General features: G+C 43.1%; 1 protein-coding gene across 1 annotated transcript in view; it reads right to left on the reverse strand.

Annotated features, from left to right (window-relative positions):
* C2CD3 (C2 domain containing 3 centriole elongation regulator) overlaps positions 1-19,101 on the reverse strand; it is a 47,819-nt gene that overhangs the window by 27,459 nt on the left and 1,259 nt on the right. The window contains exons 3-19 of the mRNA XM_086739776.1: positions 18,816-18,973; positions 18,024-18,223; positions 17,378-17,595; positions 16,558-16,690; positions 15,393-15,521; positions 14,181-14,325; positions 13,538-13,698; positions 12,395-12,592; positions 11,805-11,917; positions 9,875-9,993; positions 8,834-8,956; positions 6,314-6,778; positions 5,537-5,688; positions 4,088-4,331; positions 3,367-3,550; positions 1,814-1,994; positions 38-210 (exon numbers count right to left, since the gene is read on the reverse strand). Of these exons, the coding sequence (XP_086595902.1) occupies positions 38-210; positions 1,814-1,994; positions 3,367-3,550; positions 4,088-4,331; positions 5,537-5,688; positions 6,314-6,778; positions 8,834-8,956; positions 9,875-9,993; positions 11,805-11,917; positions 12,395-12,592; positions 13,538-13,698; positions 14,181-14,325; positions 15,393-15,521; positions 16,558-16,690; positions 17,378-17,595; positions 18,024-18,223; positions 18,816-18,973 (3,096 nt within the window). The remainder of the gene's footprint in view (positions 1-37; positions 211-1,813; positions 1,995-3,366; positions 3,551-4,087; positions 4,332-5,536; positions 5,689-6,313; positions 6,779-8,833; positions 8,957-9,874; positions 9,994-11,804; positions 11,918-12,394; positions 12,593-13,537; positions 13,699-14,180; positions 14,326-15,392; positions 15,522-16,557; positions 16,691-17,377; positions 17,596-18,023; positions 18,224-18,815; positions 18,974-19,101) is intronic.

Consider the following 19,101-nt stretch of genomic DNA (forward strand, 5'->3'; position numbering starts at 1 on the left):
TTCACACATAAAGGGAAAACCCACAAGCCTTCCTTACCTGAAGACCGCAGATGAAATTCCTCTGAGGAATCATTTCGGGGGACCAACGGAAGATTAAAAGTCTGTATCCCGATTTCTTCCCGCTGCTGCATCGTCACCATGGCACACAGCCGCGACAAAGGCAAGGTCCCTTTGGCAACCATCTGGTCTCTGACGTTTGGGTAATAATACCTGGGAAGACGCAAAGAAACAGCATCAATCGTGCTGTTTTGATGATGACAAAATGATTGTTTTTTCTCTCAAGACTGTACATAAGTCAAATTTAATGTGTGCGTCTTCAAACAGTTGGGTCTTCTGATAGCTAAAGGATAAACTCAAGGAAATCAATTTCCACAGGAAAGAAAACCAAAAAACAGTCAGCGGTCACGTAGATAATGCTACAGATGTACTTTTGCACTAGTCCTAGCAAGTCAGCTAGCAGAAACTCTACTAAAAATTGGCGTCCCAAAGAAAAACAAGAGAAGGAGCTGGCACCAAATATTCTTCGCTCTCAATTTCCATTAATAAATAAAAATACTACTTGCAGAACGGATTTGTGGTACCAGCTTGTGAGTGTAAAAAATTACTCCAGACCATTTCTCACTGTGCTACTTGGCTTCAGCCTCATCCTAAAGCGGGTTTTGGCACCGTATCTAAGGAACGAGAGCTAGATCAGGAGAAAGGCATGCACTGGGTTTTCAGTGACTGAGTAACGTGGTAGTGCTACAGACTTGTGTTTTCTTTTCCATTTTGGGACAAATCCTGAACATTTATTGACTGCTCCAGCTTTGGGTAGAGCACTGCCTGAACAGTAGTTCAAACACCTTGGAAGATTCCACTTGTTGGTTTCTACTTTGTCCCGACACATTTCTAGGAGTAATTCAAGATGATGACAGCATCACAGCAAGAACTCTCTAGATGCTGACTGTCAAATTCCAAATCAAATCTCCTTCCTAATTACAAGGATTTCTCGGTAAGCTTCTTCCATTTCAAATATTGCAAACTGGTGAGAGAATGTTTACAGAATTCTCAAAAGGCTTCCAGCTCAGTAATTTGCTTCTTTCACCCAAAACAGCCTGATTAACCAAGCATTAGCAGCAAGCAGTCAAAGCAAGATTAAACCGAAGTGCGGTCGTCCTCAGGAAAAGGCACACTCCTGAAATGCCAGGTACTTCAACTGCTCCGGTCGTTACCAATATTAACGTAAACATATCCAGCTCGTAATAATTCTCACGTGACTTCGCAAATTTTAAATAGCTGAGTTTACCACAGAAGGAACAGATTTTATAATTGTGCTTTTCTCAAGCTACCTGTCTTCACGGTCTCTGCTTCCCCTACTACTAATTAGCTTCAGTTGCCAAAGAAACTACAATTTGAACTTAAAACCAGTTTATAGTATTCATTTTGTAATCGGTGATTTGTGTTAGGGGGAAAAAAAACCAAATGAAAACGAGGAAATTACACCTCCAAGGTGCTATTAAGTAAAATTTAGACATGCCAAGCATTTAAACACTACTTTTAGATCACCATGCTGATAACAAAGTGGAAGAAAGCAAACTAAGAGCACGCACTTTCTACAGAAATTTTAAGAAGAAAAGAGTAATCAGCACTCTTGGGGGCAAAAACCGTCTCACATGTCTTAAATGCAATCTTAAATGCAGATATTCGTCACCAAATGAGCTCACTATTTTTTCACTTATTAGATATCCATCCCATAGCCAGAGATTTTTCAACACCAATATGCCTCTATCTGTACTGCTGCGACATCTACAAAGACTGGGACGTTATTCTGTACCTGCACCAGACTTCAAACTGGATTCCTCCTCCAGCCGCTCCCGGTGCCATAAACGCACTGACCAGGAGCCTTTGGACTGGGACGTCTGCAGGAACCAACAAGGAATGGTGGTGCTCATCGTTAAAGACGGGATCAGGGACGCACAAAGCGGTTGCTGTGCGAAACGGCTTTAATTTGATGCCTACAAGTCAAGCAGAGTTGGTTAAAATAGTTGCACCTGGGGGTTTCAACCTTTTTTTTATTTGCAGTCCTGCAGGAGGCAGGACACCTGCACAATAAGTTAAATCCTCTGGCCAGGAGGCTTGTTCTTCTGAGTTTCACTTCACAAATCTTTTACAAGGAATTCACTGTGAGCCACCAGCTGAAGTCTACTGTTAAACGTGGCTGGAAGCTGACACGGTCCGCAGGAGTTGCTATGGAACAACATTACCGACTGTCATTTTTCAGAGGAAAATTAGTGATTCAAAGCACTCCAGATCAACACTAAGTGCTTTTGTACAACTGCAATTATTTAAATACTCCTTTATAATCCTAATTGTCTAAAATGGGCAAGTCTTCTCTTGGTGTGTCCACAAAAATGAGCATCTTGAAAGGCCTGTGTATAGAATGACAGAATCACAGAATGGTTCAGGTTGGAAGGGACCTTTAGAGGCCACCCAGCCCAACCCCCCTGCCAGGAGCAGGGACATCTCCAACCACATCAGGTTGCTCAGAGCCCCGGCCAACCTGGCCTGGAATGTTTCCAGGGATGGGGCATCCACCGCCTCTCTGGGCAACCTGCACCACAGGTGTTCCACCACCCTCGGTGTAAAAAAATTTTTCCTAATATCCAGTCTGAATCTGCCTCCCTCTATTTTGAAACCACCACCCCTCGTCCTGTCCCAGCAGGCCCTGCTGAAGAGTCTCTCCCCACCTTTCCTGCAGCCCCCTTTGGGCACTGGGAGCCGCTCTCAGCTCTCCCCGGAGCCTCCTCTTCTCCAGGCTGAACAGCCCCAGCTCTCTCAGCCTGGCCTCACAGCAGAGCTGCTCCAGCCCTCTCAGCATCTGCGTGGCCTCCTCTGGACCCTCTCCAGCAGCTCCACGTCCTTCTGCTGTTGGGGGCTCCAGAGCTGGACGCAGCGCTGCAGGGGGGTCTCCCCAGAGCGGAGCAGAGGGGCAGAATCCCCTCCCTCGCCCTGCTGCCCACGCTGTGGGGATGCAGCCCAGGGTGCCGTTGGTTTCTGGGCTGTGAGCGCACGTTGCCGGCTCGTGTTGAGCTTCTCGCCCACCAGCACCCCCAAGTCCTTCTCCTCAGGGCTGCTCTCCATCCGTTCCCCCCCAGCCTGGATTTGTGCTGGGCTTGCCCCCACCCAGGTGCAGGACCTGGCCCTTGGCCTGGTTGAACCCCGTGAGGTTGGCACGGGCCCACCTCTCCAGCCTGTCCAGGTCCCTCTGGATGGATCCCTCCCCTCCAGCGTGTCGACAGCACCACACAGCTGGGTGTTGTCGGTGAACTTGCTGAGGGTGCGCTGTGTCCCGCTGTCCATGTTGCCAACACAGATGTTGAAACTCACCATCCTCACGCAATCCAGTTCCTTGCAGCGCACCGCACCCAGGCTCTTGAACTGGGAAATAGTACTGCACGTAGCAGTCAGCCTCTCCCCAGACGGTGGACTGTAAGGGAGTGAGTCCTTTCACGCTCTCCACGTGGATCTCAAACACATGCTCCATCAAGTCTTCCCCTTCTTGGTCTAGCTGCTAAGAAAACAAAGGAAATCCACGTGGAAAGGGTGATTCTTTAGGAAACAGCACACGAGAGGATCGGGAAGATAAGATTCTAAGAAGTCTGAGTCTGTTATTTTCCTCCTGAAGTTCACAGAAACATCAAAAGCCTGATAGCATTTTTTTTTTCCCCACAAAAGCCAAAAAACACAGCACATAAAGAGCACAAAAAATTCCTACATATCCAACTCAAAGGCAGTGGCAAAGCCTGTACGGTACAGAATAAGGCTGTGAGAATTACGGTTTTCTATAATTTTTGGAGACTTTTTTACTGCACATGTCATGTAGATAGAAGCAGGGCAATAAAAAGGGCAATAATGTCAAGAGTGGTGAGAGAAAGTTGGTAAGAAGAGAGTACAAACAATATAATTCTGCGTAGAACGCGATCATTTATAACAAAACTGGCTACAGCATCAAAAGAGAATGGGGATCACTGGTCTGTTAATGGAACCCACTGGTAAAATCGTTTTCTCGTGTCCCTCACAGCAAGAACAGGAATTCACTGAACAATACCGTTGCGGGCTTTGTAGGAGGAGGGTCCAGAGAGTGGGACGGGCGCTGGGTGATGGGAGGTGCCATTCCTTCTTCGTTTTTCAGCCTCTGCAGTGCCACTATCTGATCAGCTGACCCCATGGCCAGAACGACCCTCAGGCTCCCACATCTACTGCCAGTAAAAACGTCTGTCACCGGCATATAGCTGTCCACTGCAACCACGGGGTACTGAGCTTGAAGAAGCAGGTGGGAAATCTTGGGATCTCTAGAGGAGATTCAAACAAACAGAAAAAAAACCCACAAAAACGCCCCATCGTGAGAATGAGCCGTCTGCATAGGAACACGATCACGCAAAGCTCATTTTAGATGGGCCTTTCAACGCGGTTAGAAAGCAATCTGTCTCCGTTCCTCCAAAATTTGACTCAATTCCATCAGTCTTCCCAAAGCTGCTGAATGGAAAAGGCTATTTTCAGCAACGACAAAGTACAGCTTTCCAAAAACGAACCCAGCCTTAGCCATAAGCCGGCCTAGAGATCTGTGAGCGAGGTGATGAGCTGGAACAAGACTCCTATTAATACACCGTGGCCGTATTATATTTTTATGAGGTAGTTATGTGCCTTTGGGGATAGGCACGGGCCGGAAGACGAGAAGGGCCAGGGACAGTCTCCCAGAGAATATAAAAATCTCTAATGACACACTGAAGATCTACACAAGTAAACTACAGTGGATTACTAAAAAAAAAAAAATACACCAACGACACGCTAATAATTAACAAAGCCGCGGCCAGTCAGTTCCAGCACCATCTAGTTTCCACCTATCACTAGCCTGATCAAAATAAAAAAAAAAAATAAATTAATCCTTTGCATTAGAAAGAATCTCTTCTGTCCAGTATTCCCATTACTTTAAATTGTTTTAAGCAGGTGTGTTACTGGACTGAACAAGAAGCCAAAACACTGAACCAGAAAGAGAGACCCATCCGATAAGACGACAATTAAAACATGAAGTATTTCGAGACCTTTTTGATAGCACAAAAACCCCCAAAACGGACAGCATCCCTAGCAAAGGGATCTATGCAGAGCGTAAACAGGAACAAAATCACTCAATCACTTGTAACCTTGGGAAATCACCAGTGGAAAGCCACAGTTAATTTTCCCGCGCAGTCACTTTGATCTCTTGGAATTTTGCCGTTTCACAGGACCACAAGTTAACCCGGCTCCACAGCTGACGCAGCACAGTGTCTTTATTTCTCACAGCCTCCTTGTATTTCTGTACGAGGACAGCGTCGCTCACCCATATACCGCTCGGTGGAGGAAAGCGCCAGAGGAAGCTTGGCAGGACAAAAACGCCTTTTCCTAGAAAGTATAATCAAGAACACTCCCACACAAACCCAGACACCTTCCTTGACTTCCTCCTCCGAGCATCAGTTAGGGTAATTCCCAAGCCAATAAAATAAGGAACAAAGATGTTTACTTGAACGAGATGTAGAACTGATGCAGAGGAAGCTTCGCTAATCCCAGCAGTCTGTCGCAGCCAGGGCTTCCCATCTTGTTCCAGGCTTCAATAATCATGACGTTGTTCTCCAGCCGCTTCAAGCGTTTGGAAGTCAGTGAAAAAGGCAGCACCTGAAAGAGGTGAACGCAGCATTAGTACGCAGAATACACTGGAAGCTATTTGCTGAGTACAGAGCGTTCTGGTAACGCTATGTTATTCCAGTCTACAGAATTGTGCTCTTCAGAAACGGAAATTAAAAATGAAATGCATATTTGGCTAACAAGTTTCAGAAAACTGGTAGGCTTGGGAAAGAGCTAGCCAGGAAAACAGATGCAATTTAGATAAATTTTAACATAAGATCGTATGCTATCTTAAAAAACACTGCTTTAATCTTTAAATGCCTGTTACTACACAACAGAGAAATCACTTCAGATAACCATTTCTGATGTCTTTTGCTACGTTTTTAAATTTCACTCTTTCAGCTGAAGACTAAAGAGTCTCACAAACCACTAGGTACTGTTAAAACAAATGCGTTTGAGCATCCTGACATTTCCAAAGAAAAACGTCTCTTAAAAAATGACAAACTCATAACATTATTCAATGCCTGAAATTCTGCTGCCTGCTGGGGGAAGGCTCTGCCCCATACCAGGACAGTAACCCGTGTTTCTGTCTGATAAGTCCATTGAGAAGAAAAAGAACACCAAGCAGCGGAACAGCACGTTTCAGTCAGTGTTAAGCAGAAGACTTGTGACTTGCCTGAGAAAAATTAAAGGCAGGCTGTGTTGTGCCCCATACAACAGCAGATCTCGTTGCCTCCTCGGTGCTGAGCAGCTTGCAGTTTAAATACACGTTACAAGAACTGTGGAACCCAGAGTCTCCAGCAACAAAATCCTTTCCATCAGGCACCATCAGCAGCACATGCAGTAATAACCCGTCCTCTTCAGAGGCAGATATTTGTGTCATCAAATTACGGGCTGCGGAGGTTGGTACAGTCTGCGGTGGCTGCACGATGTTTATTCCGGTTGCTCCTGTCTTCGGTGAGTCCTCACAGTTAAGTTGCAAGCAGCGAGGGCTTTCTGCATCGACGCTCTTCCTGTTGGCCTCCTGGAATTCCAACCGGGGACTTCTTACGGCGTGAGCCGGGACTGGCTGCGCAGGCAGAGCTGACCGGGCAGCGGTGCGGGTGAAGTCCTTGTTGTCGGCTGCGAGCTCTAAGGATACCTGCGTAGCGCAAAGCGAGGCAGGCTGATCAGAAGATGTGCCCCGTGCAAAGACAACATCAACTCAGGAAAACGCATTGCATGTTTCGTTCCAGAACTGTGTTAGATCATCACCCAGAAGGTTTACCTTCAGACACAGGCTTACAAGCTACAGCTGTCACTGCAAAATCAACTACACGCAGTTTTATCCAATAAAGCAGTAACTCAAGTATAAAAACATACAATTACGGCTGAATAAAGGAAAAAATTAAAATCAGTCACAGAGCTGACTGAAAAATGAACACCTACCTGGCCAAGGTGAAAAGTATTGTGACAAAGGATCACAACTGTCACTTGCTCCACTTTGCTGCAGCACTTGCTGCTTGAGAAAAAATATGACAAAGAAGCATTTCTCTCTAAATGTTTTCTTTTATTGCTCTTTAATTTTCACACTCTCTGCTGATTTTAGCTGCCCCTAACTCCTCTCCCTTCTATGGGCTCCTTCTTTTTCTCTCCAGTGGTCTACATATCCCACTGCATTTGTTTGCTTTTTTTTCTGAGGTTGCGTTTTATGCGTTTTGTTTTCTTTTTAACATTGTCTTACATCTGCATTACCTCTTCATGTTGTCAAGATTTGCAAGAGAAATAGTTAGATTGGTATGAAATGTGTGTGTGAAAGCAATAAAAGAAACACCCGAACGAGGGTTAAAGGAATTCCAAATTTTAACTTGCAAGTGTTAATTGCTACAAAGTCTCATAAATCAGCTGGATTCATTTGCATGACAGGATAGCAAGCAGGGGAGGACAAACTGAAGCCCAGAAGATAAGGTAGCAAGATAAAGAAAAGGACTGGAGCCATAAAATGGCCAAATAAGGAAAACAAAATAATCAGACTCAAGAATTTTGCGTAAGACTTAGGAAGGATGAGACAAGATATTGTGGCAAAAGATGCCAAACGGTATCTACTTGTAAAGTGTATAAGGAACAAAGATGAGGAGCTCAAGGCCAGCTGTGGGACAGAATCCAAGAAATGCGAAGTGGGCTCAAGAGCTGACGTCCCATGCCCTGGCCAGGAGAGCTGGACACACAGGTATTGACGACAGGCAGGTATTACACTGAGCAAGTGAAATCTAAGAGACACGGTGACAAAAATCAGCTTTAAGATTTAGCTTCCCCTTCCGTAAGCTCTTGCATTGAACTTGGGCTCATTAATTCCCCACAAGGCTTCCTTCCACTTTTCTCCTCTCACGCCCTGTCCCACTCCATTCTCTCCTGCACCACACACCATTTCTCCTCTCCCACCTTCAACTCACTCCTCCCACACCTAACCTCTACATTTTATGTTTCACCCTTCTGCAGCTGCTCTACCGGCAGCTCTGCCGAATGGCTTCTCTGGAAGAAGTTTCACAGCCTCTGTGAACTACAAGGCAACAGAAGCAATCCACGCTCAGGTTCTCTGGGAATAATTTAGGAGCTCTGAATGGAAAATTCCCAAATACTCTCTTGCTAATCTAGAGAGCTGTTCGTCCTCAGAACTGGCAAATCTCTCAAATGTGCTGTGCAGGACTGTGAATCCTTCTCAACCAGAAGTTGAGCGTGCTGGTAGAAACTCTGGCTGGAGAAAGTAACTCCTGAGGTGACAAGGTGGTGCCAGTGACGGGGAGCATCAGGCCTCTGCGTCAGAAGAGACCTCAGCTCACATCACGTGTGGAGCAAAAGCCAATGGTCCCAGTACTGAACACGTGCCACTCAAAATCTGCCTGTAAAGTGGTTTCTGTATCCTAGCCCGAGCTTACTGGCCCTCGTTTTACCCTGCAGCCAGGGAACGTCACACAGCAACATCCTTAGACTTGGAGGAGGATCAAAATACTCCTCCAAAACCCGAAGGAAAAATAAGGTTTATGTTTTCTCGCATTGGTCTTACAAACCTTCATATCTGAGACCTGGCAAACCAAAACAGAAAGAGAAATGAAAGAGGAGGCAAAATGAAAAAAGGGGAAAAAAAAAGAGAGAACACCCAGCCCAAATTAGTAATAACAGGTTGTTTAACTCAAACTCTCTGTGGTAAAACACATACCTTTAGTGGTCCAACTTGTCTCTGGCCTCCCTCTTTTTCCACAGGTATTTCACAGCTGACAGTGAGCAGCTCCGACTGAATAACCTTGCACAACTGCAGCGCTGCCGAGCCAACGGCCACCGGCTGAGGGCAGAAAAAGAACCCATTTTGCAGGATTTCTGTCAGGTTTAAAGAACTACGGGCACATTGTGAAAGGAAAGCCTTCTGGGAAGCCACGGTCAGTCCCTCCCCACTCCCACTCCACCAGTTTTATCAGAGGGGATTTGCAGGGAAGTTTCCCTTAGTTCCCATTTCAAACATCACCAGGACAACAATCAGGAAAATTCTCCCAGTACCTACAGTAAACAGTTCCAGGTTAATGCAAAAATTAATATCTCAAATCCTAGAAACCGAGCAAAATTTCCATACTTAAAGATGCAATTAATTCAGCCATTAAAAGAAAAGCTGCTGTTAGAAGAGATGGGCAGATATCTGTGGTGTTGATTACAACAAAACATACGCTGAGTTAACACCTCTCACTGTCTTCATCACACGCAGATGATTGTATAGATATTTTTAGCGACAGAAAGACAGACTTCTTTTCCCTCAAAAGCACAAGTTACACCAGTTCCTCACACCTGACGTTATTCCTAGGCAGAGGAATATCATCCGCACCCACGTTCACCCTTGCTATATTGCTAAATATGCTGTGTCCTCATCGAAGACTAATGCTTGTAATCGATTCGATACGCTTCAACAACAAGAGATCAGATTTAAAGATGAGGGAAGGGCATTTTTTTTCCCCCTGTCAGTCTGGAACTCAGACAAGATTGAACAGCAATTAGCTCAACTTAAGAGTACTGCACATAACGTGATTTCCTTTCATAATATCTGGCAACGGCCGATTAGGAAGTCAAGCTACGTTACTTTGTTTTGCCTCTGACGGTTGAGATGGCAGCGATTGCAACGAAGCACTGCAGAAAGCTTAGACAAGCCGCTGCTGTCTGCCTAAGTATTTGGAGGAAATAGAATACACAAAGTATAACAACTCTTAACAAGTACCTTTTTCTGTGTGCTTTTTCTCATGTAGATTTTAAAAGCAAGGTCAGAGCTCCACCAGTGCTCTATCATCGTTCCACCAAAACGGACAGGGAACACAAACCGCTGTTGGAATTTCACCGCTGCAAGGAAGACAGAGACTTGTGAGCTCTTAGCTGGATTCAGAGCTAACCTGTCTTTTGAGCTTGATCAGGAACAGAGAAATCTTCAGTCTCTGCAGAAATAGGCAGGGTGAGTAGAGACACATGAAGTTCAGAAGGTATGAGGGGACACCGACGGCACTGCTGAGAAGCATGGACAAACACAGGAGAGCGTTTGTACATCTCCCAGAATCAGAGATCAAGCAAGGCTGGGAGCCTAAGGGGGGAAGGCTGTTGCTGAAACCCTCAACAGGGGTTGAATCTCTGCAGGTTTCAATCTATTAAATTATGTTCCAACTCTGCAGGTGATTTACTTCTTGCAGATTGCTCTGTTACACACAAAATCATTTCATTTTGCTTTACTTATTAGCATTAAGCCTGAAGTAAACCATTTTTCATTTTCCAAGACTAGAAAATAGCTGGAGAGCAGCATGACAAACCCTAACCATTCTATGATTCTATGACAAAACTGATGTTATAACAGCATCTAAAGGCTGCAGTTGGCACCAAGTCTCCGTCATCCTAGCGCGCAGTACGACTTTCCCTTCTTCAGTGGGAGAACCCCGTCTCATCTTGAGTAATACATTTCAAAACATATCTTGAGAGAGTCAAGAGCTGCAAGAATAACTGCAAGTTCAGGAGAAAAGTAGAAAACTGCAAGAAAAGACTGAATGAACTGGCATTTAGTTTAGAAAAGGAGAACAAGAAGTGCAGTAACAGCGTTGAAGCAGTATGCTCTCCTTGTTCCCAATGGATAAAGCAAGTATTCTTGTGATGAAAAAAACTCAGTTTCGGCATAAAAAAACTTTTCTAACAGCTCTTCTGCAGCTTGCCTGGGATGGCTATGGAGTTCTTCCCACTGGGCATCATTAATAAATGAGATGAAGAGCTCTCAGGAAAGATAACGGTACAATGGATTGACTTGATGGCTTCTTCAAACTATTTTCAGCTCTATTTTTCTAGGTTCCAGAATCTGGAACCTAACTACACAAGACAAAGTGCAGACGGTTGTATTATTTTTGTATTACAAAGAGCTAAGGTTCAGAAGAACGAGATGCTTTATCTGGACAGAAATGGAGAACTCAGAATTACCCCCAGATCTCTCAAGAGCCACCCAGAAAGATGCAAAGCCAACGAATGATCATATGGGAGAGGCATTTGAAAGTCACCCTGGGATTCCAGTTTCTGGGACGATTAGGCAGAGAGGATCTCACTCATACAGCATAAACTGCTCACTGAGGAGAGAAACAACATAAACTGTTCTCAGGGATACAAACATTAGTGACTCTCACTGAAAATATTAATGTTTACTGATTTGAGCACAGGACTTGTCAAGATCTCTTGGATCCAGCAGACTCCCTAAGCTCTTGCAGAAGTTGTGTGGCATACTTCAGCATCTGGAAAAATTTCTTTGAGATATAAGTACCTCTGATATTTCTAGAGGTACTTTAGCATCTTCATACTATTGCAGAAGGGATACTGGTTTTATGTGGAAGTGAACGAATGGGCTTACTCATCTGCTACTATGTCCGTAGGAAAAAGAAATGTGAAAATTCCAATAGGAATACTTCTTGGAAGCAAAAAAAGAAAAACCCCAAACAATCACTTGGATTCCTTCTTGAGAGAAGCATTCCACTACCTGCAGCACAGCAACTCCAGAGATAGAGGTGCCACTAATCATACTGTATTTCTCAGGCAGCAAAGAAATTACACAGAAAATGCTACTAAATAATTTCTAAGAGATGAAGGAGTCCACAATACTAAATATAAGGGAGGAAAAATAATGCTCTTACCTTCATCTGTGATTTTGCTTGAAGCTACTCGAACGACTTCTGTTGTTATGGAGACCTCTCCTTTTGCATCCTTGGAGGCTCCCACAGGAAAGTGGTACTCGATAAAGAAGGTACTGTGAATAAAAAAGTGACTGGGTGATCACAATCCATCACAAATCTAATGTATATAATTAAATTGAACGTAGCAGGCAAGCTTCAGATTCACAGTTTATTAAGTTACTCTATTTTTTTAGAATAATTGAAGTATCTATTTTATGAATTCCTTCACTATTCCTTACATGTTAGATTCTCCTCAAGAAAAGAAAAATCCCAAACATCTTTTGTCTTCAACACACTGACCTGCACAAAGCGCATTCGTACCTCCCCAAAATCCCAGAACAAGCGCAGCCTGAAGGGAGCTCACATCAGGACAACTTATTCACATCTCTACCTTTCAGAAATCTACGATACACAATATCCTGAGAGCAGCAGCGAAATGGGAAGAACTCAGAAGCCCGGAGAGCTTAGGTAAGCTGGGCGACACAACAGACCTCAGAGAAATCCGCCTTGAAGGCACAAGTAACAACCTGGTGAGAAACAACCCCCCTTACCACTTATTAACCGACGCAGGCCTTGGAGGCTTCCCCGTTAAGCCTTTCTTTCTCGGTGTGATCTGGATGCTCTCCGGAGTGATTTTCAAGCTTTCAATGACGACTCTGGCTAGGTGTATTCGCCCCAGCAATGCCAACCTGTCTGCACTCAGGGACGTGACGTGAACTTCCGCGTGATCTTCTGGAGGAGCAAGTGACCTAGTAGGAGAGCAAGAGACAAAACTAAGAATCAGGACTGCACGGATATTCTTAACAACACCACGAAGGGAAAACTGTAGCTGGGTGGGATATTATTTAAAAACTGACCATGGTTGATTAAAATGCATGTATTTAAAATGTATTTTTACAACAGATTTGGTGGTGTCTGTAACAGAAATCTTACAATATGCAGTATGCAATGTCATTACTGCTGCAGAGGAACAGCAACAGGATTTTTGTCCTAATTCAAAAACTCACTGGCACTTTATTTGTAAGACTTGGCTTGTAAATGGTTTTGTGTTGGTACCTCTGGAGATATGAATTTTACACGAAGGTGAAAATAGCAGTACTTGTAAAAAAAGTTTCAGAAATAATTGTTTAAATCTGAATTAGGAAAAAAAAAGTCCTGAAACTTTAATACTAACTGGTATTGTACAAGTTAAGCAATTCTATTCTATGATTTTATGATTCTAAAGCTTGATCATTGGATTTTTAGGGGCACTTTTATTGGTTCTGTCACAGGAAAAAAGTGCACACTATTTAGATCAGGGCAGAAGTTTATTTACTACTGCTATAGGGGAGAACACGGATCAGCAGAGAAAGAGACTCTGCTGATGTGAACTCTGTCCCTGTAAAGCAGTAACACAAATTTTACGCACACAGAGACATTGTGCAAAGACGGATAAGAGGATGCGAGTTGTTTCATATCTGTTACAAGGCCACAGAACTGCGCAAAGCTGGGCTGGAGTCTGCTTTTTTCAGCACAGGGACTAATTTAGCACGAAGCGTCATCACTCCCAGAGACGCGACGAAAATTCCCCACCCAAAATGGTTATTGAGTGAATTGTGTGATAATAACAGAGCGTGATGACAGTGTGATTCTTGCTAATACCAACTTACAATGAGCAAGATGCTGCAAAATAAGTCACTAATTAAACTATTTACCTGGGTTTAATTTCTGTCACCTTCTGATCCTGCTCAAAGGCATTAGAACCCTTCTGTGGATTCACTGGATCAGCCTTCTGGAGAGTTTCTGTCTTGGTTACTTTTTTGGAGGAGTTAACGTCATCATCGCTGAGGAAATCACTTAAACTGGAATCAGATTTCTGAAACAGAAGTGATGCACATAAAATAAGAAGTTAACGATCACTGTCAAGAAAGACACATAATAGTCATGATAGATAAAAAAGAAAAACAACACATAAAAAAGAAAAATAACTTGCGGATTGCACAATTTGAAACAAATAAAATTGTATCAGATTTATGTAATGTCAAAAATTATTAAAAATATTTAAATATTTTTAATATTTAATATAAAAATATTTTTCAGAGGTTTAAAAAAAAGTCTTCATGGGCAGCCTAAATCCTAGCAATTTATGAACGCACTGCTTGACTTTGTAGCCTTAATAGCATTCTTTTAATAATATTAATTTTAAGCAGTGTTCTCACAAGTTTCTGTGTGATATTTAATGCTTATTAACCCTTACTAATACTGAAATCTGTAGCCTCTTTTTTTTTTGTGCAGATTTCTGACTTTCTTCATCTTAGGGACTACATATTAAGCTCCTTCCTTTTACTCTCCACTTACAGGAGCTGTGTAAAAAAGACTCTCCAGCAGACTCTGGTCATAATGGGGATCGTTGAGTTCACTGTCATACACCTCACTTCCAAGAGAGAGAGAATCCAAAAGGGAACCTGTCCGATCCCAGAAATGCACAGGAGAGAAATCAGCGCTGCGGACACAAGAGAAAGAAACGTAACTTAGTGTTGCAAGTTCTGCAGTCGATGTTGTATGAATTCTGACAACATTGTCTATTCTGACTGGATCTGTGCTACACTGGACCTCTGGAAATCTTCCATTCCAAGTCCTGCTCAAAGGCAGAGGATGCAAATAAGAAAATCATCCCGTTGGACTCTGAGTATCTCCAAAGCTGGAGATTCCAAAACCTCTTTGGGAAACCTCTTCCAGTGCTTGACGAGCCTCATCATAAAATGTATCTGTTAATATCTACCTGTAATATTTATCCACGTGCACTTTATAACTTTTGGAATGCTTTACGATATCAGTAATACTGAAGGACAGTCTACTTTAATAAAAAATAAATACAAGCTCTATCTGAGTAGGTAAACACAAGTATCTTCAGAACATAGTTGGAGCAAGTTGGGTTTTGTTTGGTTTAAGGGTTTTCTATCTCTGCTCTGAGTTCAAAATAATTTCATGATCTGCAAGCACTTCAGTGTCATCCAGCGATAAACCACGGGGAAAAAGTAAGTGCAGGGCTCGAGACACATGAACTGAATTTCCGAATCATATCTGACACAGAAACCGTATGCTTCATTCCCCTAATTTGGGTAAGACAGCCTAAGCATTATTGATACTTATTACTTCTCACAAAGCGAGAGAAAAAGGTCAATTTAATATTTGGAGAAAGATTAAAAATAACTACTGGTTCTCTCCGTTTTTAGTTCAGAGACTGCAAGTTCTTCAAAGAAACACTGTATTTGTTTTATGTACTTCTTAACATTTTAGGACACAACAGTTACAGCTATTAAATAATTTAATTTTATCAAAGATCGTGGTCAACAGCTTCTGACAGCACTTTTACACCAAGGGACTTTGAGCTATCCAGGTTGTCATGCATTCAAGCTGGGTGCAAGCTGAGGTATACAACACCTCCATCGCTCACACGTATGATCCACCGGTTACATTTCCAGAAATGGGGAGAGCTTGAAGAGTCAAGAGGCATTTTTCAGTATAAAGTGCTCAAATCAGGACAATTTTGCAGTGCACCACGCTCACCTGCCCAATAACAGCTGTATTGCTCTCTCTTCAGAGTTTAAGTCAAATTGCTGAGCTGAAACTTCAGATGCGAACAGACGGGGATCCTCAGGAGCGGGCACAGAACTTGAGTTCAAGCCTTTTGGGCTCCTGGATAACAGCGATCGCAGCGCAGAGAGCAGTAAAAGGAAAAATAAAGACATTAAGGCACATTCAAGACTAATCCACCACGGATAAAAATCCAAGGTTACGTGCAGCCTTCTCCAGTTTGCAGTTTAATCTCTAGACACATAAAAACTTTCCGCAACCCTGCTCTGCTGCGAGTCACATCCAAAATCTTATCCTTTGCAATTTAGGTTAGAAAAGACCTTTAAGATCATCGAGCCCAGCTGCAAAAGTTCGCCCAATTTTGCAGCTTAAGCACACCTGCCGCAAGCAAGGAGAGGGCCTGAAAAAGACAAGCAGGAAGTGTATAAATCTGTCAAAGACAACGACATTATTTCCTGGTTTGTAGTGGAACAAAAGGCAATATTCATCTTTTTCCAAACAGAAGGAATTGAAGTTTCTCCTGTAAATAACATGCATTTGTCTTAGTCCTTCTAAATTGACAATATTTACTAAGCCTAGCACTAAACAAAGTTGGAGTTTGAAGCCGAAAAGGCACAAAAACTTTTTTTTTTTTTTAAATCTGCCTAGAAAGACCATATGGAAGAAGACAATGACTACTAATGCAGAGAGCACAGTTAGAGACGCAAATTTACATGGGTATTTTGGCACCACGAGATTCAAATTAGAATATACAAAAGTACTCAATTTATGTCATTCACTACTCACGTCTCTTTGAAAACCTGTTCTCTGTGTTGAAGTACCATTGAACTCGCTACTTTCCTTACATTGCTCTTATTCCTTATCAACATTTAATATTCCCTTATCAAATAACTCTGTGCTAAATACAAATATACTGCGAAACAAAACCAAAATCAGTGACTTAAATCAAGGCTTACTACATGATGGTTAAAATCGATTCACAGAATTTAGGCCTTCATTCACAAGCAGAAATTAATTTCCTACTTGAATGAGAATCCTAAAATACATCACACGAATCTCAGTGTTTAAAGTTTTTCCTGATAAGGCCTCAAAATTTACGGCTTGGAACTTAATCTCACTTCCCCCTTTCCAAGCCCACCTTGCTGTTGTTTTGAAATCGTCTCTCTCTATAAAAGGAGGCACTTCCTTCAGTTCAATCTCCATGTCCGGGCTAGACTTCATCGCAGAAACAACCATGGCATCGCGGAGTTTATTGCCTTGATCCAAAAGAGCTGAGAAATAAGCAGAAGGATTAAGTCTCAGCATTCAAATGCAACGGAAAAGCAACGTGTAAACACAATAAACGTGCCACCTACAGTCAAGAAACTTCCGTTACAAAGAGATCTTGACGCACTGGAGATTAAGTGCGTGCTGTCCACCATAAAACAGACAGCACAGCTGGGAGCGAGCAAGAGCAATCCTCTGTCAGACTCCCACTCCCAGCCGTGCAAATAACTCATCTGCGCAGGCTGTCAGGCAGCAGAGGGGCATTATTAAGCTACAGCAGCAGGATTCGTTTATGGCAGAGCAGCTTGTCACCTTAGGATGCCTCAACAGCAGTCTAACCTCAGGTCTTCTCTGTAAATATAAAAAATAACTCAAAAGACAACACATACGGAAATGTGCCCTGCTCTGAATCTTATTTGAATCCGGTCCAGGCGGGCTGTGATCTAAAAGGGTCGCTAACCAGCAGGCGATGGGAAAGAAATAATTTTCCATCTGAAAATGTTGACGGCGTAGAAACCCTCCCAGGATCTACCTGAACACGCGTGGCACCTTCCAACAAGCCTAAATGAGTAGTTTTTAAGTAAAGACCTTTGTATTCTCATTTTCTGTTTGAAATAATATAGCGGCACCTAAAATATTATCAAGAACTATGTACTGTGAAAGGTAAAAGACGATGCCAATTGTACACAAACCTGACAGCAGGTCTTTTGTAGCTGGGTTATGCAAAGAGAGCACCCGTGTGTTTGTTCTGGCAGGTGCTCCGGGATCAGTGCTGGCGGGAAACGACACTTGCTGCTTTGAAGGATTCGCTTTCAAACGTTCATCTGGTAAAATCTGATGGCGACGAGAAGCAGAAAAAGCGTCCTTGATGTTTTCAGAGTCCTCTTGAAAGAGCAAATGGTCCTTGCCTCTATTGAAAAATGAAAGGTTATTTCAGTAACAACTGAAGTGGATCAGTAAAGGGATTCAAACCTCTTCAAATCCTGCAGCTGCTCCCCTTCAGCACATGCTCCAAAAAGAAATGCGACACGTTACTTTAATGACTCCTCATCCTCCACTCATGCCATCAGAGACCGACTCAAGCTGCAAAGAAAAGATTTGTGGCGCCTCTTGTGTCAACTAGCACAGCTTGAACTAAGTCAACGGAGGATGTAAATTTATATCAGATGAGAAACTGTCCCTGTGAGCTCTGAAATGCTGAAAGCCCTGGATTTAATCTAAAACGCACATTCCAAAAGATCAAGTATTCCATAACTCACAAGTGTATAGCCATTGCTTAAAAAACTGTGCATGAACTGCAAAATAAACCAGAATTTTGTCATAAGGAAAAAAAGATACCTGGGAGTTGTGTCTCTGCTATCGTTGACGGACTCTTGGTCAGCAACAGTCACCCGTGTTTGCCTGGGCTGCGGTGATGGAGCAGGAAACTGGGGCTTGCCGCTTTCCTGAGCGGGAGCCATACCCAAACTCGCATCTGTGGTTGGGACAGGGCTGCTGGTGTCATACCGTTCTGGCAGAGGTTCCAGAACCAGCGAGACCTGAAAGACAGAACGTGAAAATAGTTATTTACTTCTTTTCTTAATTAAGCACAACACATCCTCTATTCAACTTTATTTTTCAGGCTATGGAAAACTGTTGCTTCTCCATACAAAGTAATATTTATATCAGTCATGTAACATCTTAAAACTGACAAATTTTCAACTACTTATTTCACATGCCACATTTTCAAATCACAGGCAGCTATCTTGCAGCAGAAATTATCCAGAGTCAGGGCTGCAAAACAAAACACCACCTGCTTAATCCCAGATTTCAAAATCTTCTACAATTTCATCCCAGCGAGGCTGCGGAGACGTGTTAGAACTGAGTAGCTGTTTTTAAATCCGCTGTTAAAACTCACGCTCAGCATAGAGACCATGGATTTTCTTAACCAAGTTGAACTACCAATGCCACACATCTTTCTAAATGAAACAGAGTCAACACTGTATTCATTTTTCGTTTGCTACCTTACTCCACAAACGTCTTGGACAGAGATCAGGTCTGCAGCGTAGACAGCACAGCTCGATTCTGGCACCGGGTGCCGTGTTACAGCGATGCAATTTATAAAAAAAAGAACAAAGATGTGAGGACTACCTGCAGCTCTCCTAGCTTATCAGATGTCGGTGAAACTACGGTGAAAAACCCGTCGATCGGATGGCTGGGGGAGAGCTGGGACAGCTGGGTGATTTGCACTCTGCCAACTGGAAGATGGTCAGGTTTGGTCATTATCTCCAGGACAAGCATCCCCATATCTGCAAAAATTAGGAACAGCTTCCTTTCAGTCTCACTGAACACAGTCACAATTAAAACTTTTCTGTTTAAAAACCAGAGATGCTAGAGGTTAAAATAAAGCTGTATCATGAAATTATGCTGATGAGGT

This window comes from Chlamydotis macqueenii, chromosome 1 (assembly GCF_036417535.1).
Source record: "Chlamydotis macqueenii isolate bChlMac1 chromosome 1, bChlMac1.mat, whole genome shotgun sequence".
Lineage (NCBI taxonomy): Eukaryota > Metazoa > Chordata > Aves > Otidiformes > Otididae > Chlamydotis > Chlamydotis macqueenii.